This window comes from Acipenser ruthenus, unplaced genomic scaffold, assembly GCF_902713425.1.
Source record: "Acipenser ruthenus unplaced genomic scaffold, fAciRut3.2 maternal haplotype, whole genome shotgun sequence".
Taxonomy (NCBI): Eukaryota; Metazoa; Chordata; class Actinopteri; order Acipenseriformes; family Acipenseridae; genus Acipenser; species Acipenser ruthenus.
In genome coordinates, this window is record NW_026708122.1 from 82,483 (window position 1) to 92,135 (window position 9,653).

General features: G+C 53.7%; 1 protein-coding gene across 3 annotated transcripts; it reads right to left on the reverse strand.

Annotated features, from left to right (window-relative positions):
- Window positions 1-551: 551 nt before the first annotated feature.
- Window positions 552-7,809, reverse strand: LOC131729676 (glypican-6-like). Of its 3 annotated transcripts, XM_059019877.1 has the most exons (12): window positions 7,699-7,785; window positions 7,343-7,605; window positions 5,456-5,614; window positions 4,620-4,754; window positions 4,315-4,490; window positions 3,883-3,963; window positions 3,375-3,540; window positions 2,495-2,625; window positions 2,275-2,415; window positions 1,978-2,114; window positions 1,496-1,671; window positions 552-1,092 (listed from the first exon to the last, which is right to left on the reverse strand). In XM_059019877.1, the coding sequence occupies exons 2-12, from the start codon at window positions 7,533-7,535 to the stop codon at window positions 821-823; spliced, it is 1,767 nt and encodes a 588-aa protein (XP_058875860.1). In that variant the 5' UTR covers window positions 7,536-7,605; window positions 7,699-7,785; the 3' UTR covers window positions 552-820. The 3 variants fall into 3 exon arrangements, with proteins under 3 accessions (XP_058875860.1, XP_058875861.1, XP_058875859.1); XM_059019878.1 differs by lacking the exon at window positions 7,343-7,605 and having other exon boundaries at window positions 7,699-7,809; XM_059019876.1 differs by lacking the exon at window positions 7,699-7,785 and having other exon boundaries at window positions 7,343-7,681.
- Window positions 7,810-9,653: the final 1,844 nt, after the last annotated feature.

The window sequence follows — 9,653 nt, forward strand, 5'->3', positions numbered from 1 at the left end:
GGTTTAAAATCCATTCTCTCGCCTCTTCCTGGCGTTGCTGCTGTTCTGAATGTGCGCCAGTAATAATTTCATAAGAAACCCTGGAAAGGGATGCTGCCAGTAGATTTCTTTTCTATACTGGTTCCAGTCCCTCTGCCCAGTACCAGCCAAAAGTAATAAATATCTTCTTCACTAGAATGCGAGGTAAGAACATGGCATTTTAGTTTCAGAACGAGGCGGGACTGATCGGCACATCAGCGAAACAGAGCCACTTTCAAAGAGAGGCTTCAGAAAAATAAACCTGGCAAAGCCTTTCCAAAACGAAACCTCGGGTCAGATCGGAGGAACAACGGAGTAGCAATCCTGTTCCAGTAACACCATTACCCCTCCCCAGTCCCCTCCCCAGTCCCCTCCCCAGTCCCCTCCCCCCCCAGTCCTCCCCCTCCCCAGTCCCCCCCCTCCATACACATTTTTTTGATTCTGCATTCAAAGTTCCAAAACCGGTTTCACTGTCATTTAAAATCCCCCCCCCCCCCCCACCCTCAAAATAAAAACTGCCCCCCCCCCCATAAGCTGGGTGAAACTAAAGCACCTTCAGGTCATCCCCCCCCCCTCCAAAATACACATGTAGAAAATTAATTCAACCTTCACCCTTACATTATCCACTTAATAAAAAACACTGAAGACCAAAGGGTCTTAATATTATTATTATTATTAATATTATTATTATTAGTAGTAGTAGTAGTGTTAAGCTCACAGTATGAATGCATTTTAAACCTGGACTGGCTCACTGTGCTCTGCAATGGGGTGGGGGGGGGGTCTGGCTGGGCGCAGTGCTGTCTCACCGCCAGTAGAGGGCAGTGAGAGCCAGCAGCAGCAGCAGGGCTGGTCTGGGTTGCAGTGCTGGGGCTCCGGACTGCGCTCCGTCCCCCTGGTTCTGGTGCTGGTTGGGTCGGGTCCACTTGGGGGCTCTGTCCCGGCCGCGGGGGGGCTTGCCCTGGCCCGGCCCAGCCCGTGAGTTGGGGTTCTGGTTCTGGTTGTGCAGGTTGGGTCCGGAGGCCGGCCAGTCCTCACTGTAGCGCTCGCCTAAACCAGAGCCACTGCCATCCTCACCTGAGAGAGAGAGAGGGGGAGGGGGAGAGGAGAGAGGAGGAGGGGGAGGGGGAGGGAGAGAGAGGAGAGGGAGAGAGGAGGAGTTGGAGGGAGAGAGAGAGGGGAGGGAGAGAGGGGGGAGAGAGAGACAGAGAGGGGATACAAGTTAAAAGGGGGGAAAAGAGTGTCTGTGTGTCTCTGTTCTGAAAGTCGGTGTTGCTCTGCACGTGTCTCAGTGTGTGTGTGTGTCTCTGTGTGTGTCTCGGTGTGTGTGTGTGTCTCGGTGTGTGTGCGTGCGTGTCTCCCGGTGTGTGTGTGTGTGTCTCTGTGTGTGTCTCGGTGTGTGTGTGTGTGTGTGGGGGGGGGTGCGTGCGTGCGTGTCTCGGTGCACGTGTGTGTGTGCGTGTCTCCCGCTCTCACTCACTGCTGTCCTGGAAGTCTGCGTCGCTGCCACTCTGAGCGTGTCTCAGACGGTTGGCCGCGGTGCGGAGCTGCAGGATCTGTTGTCTGGTCTTGCTGTCGGGTCGGGCGATGTCCACCTCCACCTCGGGGTTATTGATCTGATTCACCAGCCCCTCCCCCGTCACCCCCGGGAGATACCTGAGACAGGGGCAAGAGAGACACTGAGACAGGGGGGCAAGAGAGACACTGAGACAGGGGGGCAAGAGAGACACTGAGACAGGGGGGCAAGAGAGACACTGAGACAGGGGGGCAAGAGAGACACTGAGACAGGGGGGCAAGAGAGACACTCAGACAGGGGGGCAAGAGAGACACTCAGACAGGGGGGCAAGAGAGACACTGAGACAGGGGAGCAAGGCTCATGTCTCCACCTCTTCCCTATCCCATCTATTCCACCTTCCCCCCCCCCCTTTACCCTCTGTCTCAGTTCTTACCCCCCCTCCTCACCTCCCCCTGCTCTGCCCGTTCCAGCAGCGCTCCTGGTTGCTCAGGTCCTCGCTGAGTCTCTCGTCGTTGCAGAGTGTGTCAGGGAGCGTCGCCCAGAACCTGCGCATCGCCTTCAGCTTGTCCTTCAGATCTGTGGCCTGGGGGGACCCCCCGAAAACACAAAACACAGCGTTAACACCCCCAAAAAACACCCCCCCAGTACTAACCCGGTCTCCTCCCTTGTCCCTCTCCCAGTCTCTCTATCCCCGTATCATCACAGCGCCTCTCTCCCAGTCCCCCCAGCGCTCCCAGTCTCACCAGTCTGTCCAGGTTGGTCCGGGCCGCGGTGGTGGGCCTCTCCTCGGGTGTGTAGGTTCTGAAGCGTCGCTTCGTCTCGTCTCTCGGGGATCGTTTGGACCGGCCCGGTGCCGGCCGCGGGCTGCCACACCCCTGGAACACCTGGGGGTCAGAGTTCAGAGATCAGAGCCGCACCTCGCCCCCTCCCGCTGCCCTCCCAGTGCTCCCAGTCCGCTCCCACCTTGGTGCTGGTCTGCACGCTGTTCTCCTGCAGGTACATGATGGCCTCGGAGATCTTCACCCCGATGGAGTCCGTCGCCAGCTCCATGTTGAAGGGTCCCTGTAGCTTCTCAGTGACCTGCAGCAGGGAGTCTGGGGGGGGGGGGGGGGAGGAGAGGAGTGAGGGGAGGGGAAAAGGCAGAGTGGAGGGGAGGAGAGGCGAGGAGGAGAGAATGGAGGGATTGGGAGGAGAGGAGAGTGTGGAAAAGACAAATCACGATCCATCCATCCACTGATCAGCACAGGGATATAAACACTTCAGGAGGCTGTGACTTCAGATCAATCAGGGGCTACACTGCCTCCCTCCCTCCCAGTCCCTCCTCAGCTCCACTAGAGCCACACTGCCTCCCTCCCTCCCAGTCCCTCCTCAGCTCCACTAGAGCCACACTGCTTCCCTCCCTCCCAGTCCCTCCTCAGCTCCACTAGAGCCACACTGCCTCCCTCCCTCCCAGTCCCTCCTCAGCTCTACTAGAGCCACACTGCTTCCCTCCCTCCCAGTCCCTCCTCAGCTCCACTGAGCCACACTGCCTCCCTCCCTCCCAGTCTCTCCTCAGCTCCACTAGAGCCACACTGCCACCCTCCCTCCCAGTCCCTCCTCAGCTCCACTAGAGCCACACTGCCTCCCTCCCTCCCAGTCCCTCCTCAGCTCCACTAGAGCCACACTGCCACCCTCCCAGTCCCTCCTCAGCTCCACTAGAGCCACACTGCCTCCCTCCCTCCCAGTCCCTCCTCAGCTCCACTAGAGCCACACTGCCTCCCTCCCTCCCAGTCCCTCCTCAGCTCCACTAGAGCCACACTGCCTCCCTCCCTCCCAGTCCCTCCTTTTTTTTTACCCCACTCACCAATGAAGCTGTTCCACTCTGTGTCCAGGTCCGCCTGATTGGCCAGGCAGCCCTTCATCACGTTGCGACAGAAGGAGTGGCAGGGCTTGAGGGAGGGCAGGCCCCGGCACAGGGGGCAGTAGGAGAGCCGCATGAGTGCGCGCTTGCACTCCGGAGTGGGGGTGAGCTGAGTGGGGGGGGGGGGGGGGGGGGGAGACACACTGATCAGGAACCAGAGCTAAACTGAGCAGAACACAAACACTGTGCCCAAACAACGACACACACACCCTCAACAACAACAACAACGACACACACCCCCTTAACAACAACAACAACGACACACACCCCCTTAACAACGACAACAACGACACACACACCCTCAACAACAACGACAACAACGACACACACACACCCTTAACAACGACAACAACGACACACACCCCCTTAACAACGACAACAACGACACACACACCCTCAACAACGACACACACCCCCTTAACAACAACAACAACAACGACTCAAATATTACCTTGGCAGCGCGTCCCACAAGGTCTCTCCCTGTCGCCAGCCCCTGAACCAGAGCACGAGCTGCAATGAACGCACGAGAGACCTGGAGAGGGGAGGGGGGGGGGGAGGACAGAGAGAGAGAGGGAGGGAGAGTTTCAGTTCCTCTTGGATTCAGTTCCAGGTACAGGTTGATACAGTGAATCGGTACAGCCCTACTTATGGGATACCCTTGTGTCTATGCATGTATGTATGTATGCATGTATGCATGTATGGATGTATGTATGCATGTATGTAAACAGATTAAAACTATTTTTTTTATATGCACTGTAAATGTAGCAATAATAACTTAGTAAAATTGATTTGAGAATCGCGTCTGCAATATAGAATTACGTTTTCAGCTCCCTAGTGCCCCTCAATCAAGCGTAACCGTAAGTAACCTGCCCCCTCCCCTCACCTGGAGGCGGAGCCTGCGCGGCACGTCGCCGAAGGGGCGGAGCTGCTCTGAGTGCTTGCTGACGCACTCCAGATACTCCTCACTGAACTGGTACTGCGGGTTCACCAGAGTGAACATGCGCTCCAACAAGCGAGCCCAGAACTCAGACAGGACATCGTCCAGGCTCACACTGCCCCCTGGAGGAGAGGAGGAGACAGAGCAAGAGCCAACATGATATACACTAAACTCAGACAGGATGTCTCACACTAACAACAAACTCTGAGACACACACACACACACACACACACACACACACACACACTGACCCGTGTAGTAGCTCCGCAGCTCCGTGTACAGCTCCTGGAACACGCGTGAGTTCTGCGTGTAGAGGCGCCCGTATGTCTTCGTGAACATCTGATTCATCGACTTCTCAGCGACATCGATGAGCTCGCGGAAAAACTCTGAGGGGTCAAATCAAATCAAATAAATGAAGCAGAGCAAGGCATTCACCAGCAGGGTCAATTCTCTGTATTCAACTCAAATGGAATCAGAATTGATTTTAAAAAGAAATCCGAATTCACCCCCAGCCCTGTTCTCTAACTCCTCCCCCTCCCCCTCTAACCCCTCCCCTGTCTCTCACCATCCAGTTTGCGGTATCTCTAAACCCTCCCACTCTAGCCCCTCCCCCTCCCTCCAGCTCGCTGTGTATCTAAACCCTCCCACTCTAGCCCCTCCCCCTCCCTCCAGCTCACTGTGTATCTAACTCCTCCCCCTCTCTAGCCCCTCCCTCAAGTTCGCTGTGTATCTAACTCCTCCCCCTCCCTCCAGCTCGCTGTGTATCTAACTCCTCCCCCTCTCTAGCCCCTCCCCCTCCCTCCAGCTCAGTGTATCTAACTCCTCCCCCTCCCTAGCCCCTCCCCCTCGCTGTGTATCTAACTCCTCCCCCTCCCTCCAGCTCGCTGTGTATCTAACTCCTCCCCCTCTCTAGCCCCTCCCTCAAGTTCGCTGTGTATCTAACTCCTCCCCCTCTAGCCCCTCCCCCTCCGTCCAGCTTGTGGTGTCTCTAGCTCCTCCCCCTCTCTAGCCCCTCCCCTCTTCCTCACCATCCAGTTTTCGGTGTCTCTAGCCCCTCCCCCTCTCTAGCCCCTCCCCTGTCCCTCACCGTCCAGTTTGCGGTGTCTCTGTGTGAAGGTCGTCAGGAGGAACTGGCTGGTGAGGTCGACGGCGCCGCGGAAGTCAGCCTCACTCTGGCGCAAGAGCGCCTCCTCCATGTCACTGGAGCAGCACGTGTAGTCCTGGGGGCAGGTCCGCAGGTGCTCGCCTGCCAATCGGAGAGCAGAGAGGCACCGGCCAATCAGAGAGCAGCGAGGTGAGACTGCCAGCATTCTCTTAAAACTGTAAAAACAAACCCCACCCCATGCCTCTCGCTCTCAACCACGGAAATGCCTTTCTGAGCCTTATTAAATATTAACCTTGTTAAATAAATGAGTGAATGTTAATTTAAACTCAGACAACCTTGACTAATTAGTTCCCTGGGTGTTTAGCAGGTGTGTGTTTGTGTGTGTGTGGGCTGGCGTGGGGCAGTCCATCTGTGTCAGCACAGGTGAGCCCCCCCACCCCCCTGCAGAAGTCAGGTGGTGCATTCCAACAATTAACAGAGGAATGCTGAGGATTTTGAAATGCCAGGATTGTGAGACACAGGGAGGGATGCGACTTAAAAATAAAACATCAATAATCATTTTCAACCTCTTTCACCCTAAAACTCAGACCCGAGGAGGTCAGCAGGGTTCACATGTCGCGGCTCGGAGAGCGGAAGTTTTAGGTCAGGGTTCAAAGGTCAGGAACATAACAGGGGAGAGAAAGTTAGAGTCAAAAATTATATACAGTTATAAGATGGGCTAAGGATAAGTAATTTACTTTAATTGTATTAATCTTACAAGAAAAAAAACGTGTTGCTTTAACATTTCATTATATTTAGTGTTTTGTTCAATGGCTAGCCCCATTGAGGGTGATATTGTTTACCTTTGTTACAATTATTTTTTTTTTAAACACTTTTGATAGATATCCGCTACGATATACAGGCGGACGATGTAAATAAATAAAAGCACACGATCTATACATTTCTCTGGAAGACGGAAGCCAGACGTAACGAGACGTAAAAAACAACCCATAAACGAGCCCTTTAAGACGGTGGTTAATTAACGCGTCCAGTTAATTAACGCGTCCAGTTAATTATCCCCTGTGAACCACACCGCGCCGCCCCGCTGCAGTTCAAACGCTGAATCAATTGTTAAAAACACACCAAACCAAACCAAACGCGTCTTCAACAGCGAACTACGATTGTAAAGCAAATAGAAATCCTTAGGAATAAAAGAAACACCGTTTACCTGAAGAAAGATTTTGAAAAACACTATTTACGTAAGAAATGTACAGCTTAATAATAATAATAATAATACTTAATACACATTATTATTATTATTAATAATAATACTTAATACACTATTATTATTATTATTATTATTATTATTATTATTATTATTATTATTAATTATTCGATTGAGGGCACACCCTAATCCTACCGGCTTCGATATAGGCAGAGCATCGCAGCATAAACATATGGATATGATAATTATTATTATTATGATTATTATATGGCATTCCTTCAGTAAAATCACACGGACGCGTGTCTCTGCAGGACCGACTCCAGGGACTCACGCAGGCGGCGTGTCCTTAAAACGAACAGCGAAGGAGGAATATAACCCGGTCACTCGCGGGATGTCCCGGCTGGACGGCTTTCTGTACAAAAAAAAACAGAGACTAACGGATACGAGAACAATAACGAGTCACGATAAACAACGCGGCAGGATTGCATTACTAATTACAACAATAATAATGATGATAATAATAACAATTACAGCTCTAGTAAAAAATACACTTGGGTAAAGATGCGCTGGTTTGTAGCTTTTCTTTGTTACAGACCCCCATGCATCAAACTGCCCCCCCTTCTCCCCCGGTGTGCCCCCCCTTCTCCCCCGGTCCCTTGGTTTACCTGATATTTGGGTCTGCGGCGCCGTGTCCAGACTGAACCCTTTCGTCCCGTAGGTTTGCCGCACCTCGCTGCAGCTCCGGCTGCGCGGGTCCCCCCAGCTGGACGCGCAGAGCAAGCAGAGGAAGAAAGAAACGGAGGAGAGGAGGAGAGATCTCCGTGAGGAAGGAGGAGAGGCGAGGAGGGGGCTCTCCATCGCACCGAGCGACCAGCCTGGGACAATGCAGCGAGATTCAAAACCCGTCCGCTCGCTCGCTCGCTTTTCTCTTGTTTGTAGGAGGCGGTGGGGGGGGGAGAGGCTGGTTATAAGGAGTGTTTTAATTAAAAAAATATCTAGATAAGAAAAAAAAAACACAAACCTGTCAATATAACACGCCAGCTGTCCGTGCAGTACGCTGCCTCGCTCCGTGTGCGGCGTGTATATTAAATACAGTCACTGCCCCCCTCCAAAGAAAGCACGCTTCAGACAATGAGACGGGCTGGGGGGGGGGGGGGTCTCGGGGCTTCTGCCCGGTCCTAGTGTCAACCGGGTATCAGGAATATTTCGGTCGGCCAACATGTGTATTATTGCACAGCCCGGGCACGAACTCAGGTTATTGCTGTTTATTTTGACTGTGTAATAATATAATAATGCAATAATATAATAATACAATAATACACTAATGCAATAATACAATGTGTGTGTGCCAGTGTGTGAGGGGGGTCCGGGGTCAGTGTGTGTGTGCGTGTGTGTGTGTGTGCTGACCCATCCGCCCCCCCCCACACACACACCCATCCGCCCCCCCGCCCCCTCCCCCCCCCCACACACACCCATCCGCCCCCCCGCCCCCTCCCCCACACACACACCCATCCGCCCCCCCGCCCCCCCCCCCCACACACACCCATCTGCCCCCCCGCCCCCTCCCCCCCACACACACCCATCCGCCCCCCCCCCCACACACACCCATCTGCCCCCCCGCCCCCTCCCCCCCACACACACCCATCCGCCCCCCCGCCCCCTCCCCCACACACACACCCATCCGCCCCCCCGCCCCCCCCCCCACACACACCCATCTGCCCCCCCGCCCCCTCCCCCCCACACACACCCATCCGCCCCCCCACCCCCCACACACACACCCATCCGCCCCCCCTCCCCCTCCCCCCCCCCCACACACACACACGCTGACGCTCTCTCTCTCTCTCTCTCTCTCTCTCTCTCTCTCGGACTGTGACACAGCTGTCAGGATCCATCTGGTCTCTGGCCGGGCTGTCTCTGATCTGTAATGCACACCGACATCAATCTAATGCGAGAGGCGAGGAGGGGGTAGAGGGGAGGAGAGGAGAACAGAGAGGGGAGGAGAGGAGGAGGACAGAGAGGGGAGGAGAGGAGGACAGAGAGTGGAGGAGAGGAGGACAGAGTGGAGGAGAGGAGGAGGACAGAGAGGGGAGGAGAGGAGGAGGACAGAGAGGGGAGGAGAGGGGGACAGGGAGAGGAGGAGGACAGAGAGGGGAGGAGAGGAGGAGGACAGAGAGGGGAGGAGAGGAGGAGGTCAGAGAGGGGAGGAGAAGGGGACAGAGAGGGGAGGAGAGGGGGACAGGGAGAGGAGGAGGACAGAGGGGAGGAGAGGAGGAGGAGGGACAGCATGCGTTACTGTAATAATACGAATAACGCGCTATGTTCCGTTAACTTGCGCTGACTGGAATTGCTCTGGCAAAAAATTAACGAGTGTCTGTGTTGTAAATTGGTCTTAAAAAAAAAAAAAAGAAAACCTCGAATATTTTATTTGATATTGAGAGGGAAAAGCCTGTCAGAAAATCTGTAGCTTTCAGGGGGCAGCATCAGTTTAATAGTAGAGAGACAGAGAGAGACGGGTAATTATCCCCTGCGTGTCTGGACAAAGTCTCCCGCAGTTTAACACGCTTGCCCGTGTCATGGTTTTCAGTCACATTTGAATTAACGGTCCGCCATTCTATTCACCATGAGGTTGGAAATCAGGTTGGAAGTGATCCCTAGGTCCCGGTCTGACGTAGTGTATAAATATATTTATTTTGTTTTGTCCGGTCTCGTCGTGTAGTCGATAAAAAAAAAAAGCGCCATTCTTCAGCTCGACAAAAAAAAAAAAAAAAAAAATCAGCACTGACAGTTAAAGAATGTTCAAAATTCAAATCTCCCGCCTCTCAGTGTGCTCGCGCGCGCGTTCAGAAGCTCACTGGAATTTAATTACGTTCTTATATACTGTCTTCATTCACACGGAGAGGGATTCCTATTACTAATTAAAAATACCTGGCCGCACTGTTACTGTAGTACAGGTGTCCCTGGTTTGAGAAAACAAAA

Coding starts and splice junctions, on each gene's coding strand:
- LOC131729676 (XM_059019877.1), bottom strand. CDS start 7,535: ATGGAGAGCCCCCTCCTCGCCTCTCCTCCTTCCTCACGGAGATCTCTC. Junction 4,755..5,455: donor GAGACACCGCAAACTGGACG/GTGAGGGACAGG, acceptor TTGACCCCTCAG/AGTTTTTCCGCGAGCTCATC. Junction 3,964..4,314: donor CGCGCAGGCTCCGCCTCCAG/GTGAGGGGAGGG, acceptor TCCCCTCTCCAG/GTCTCTCGTGCGTTCATTGC.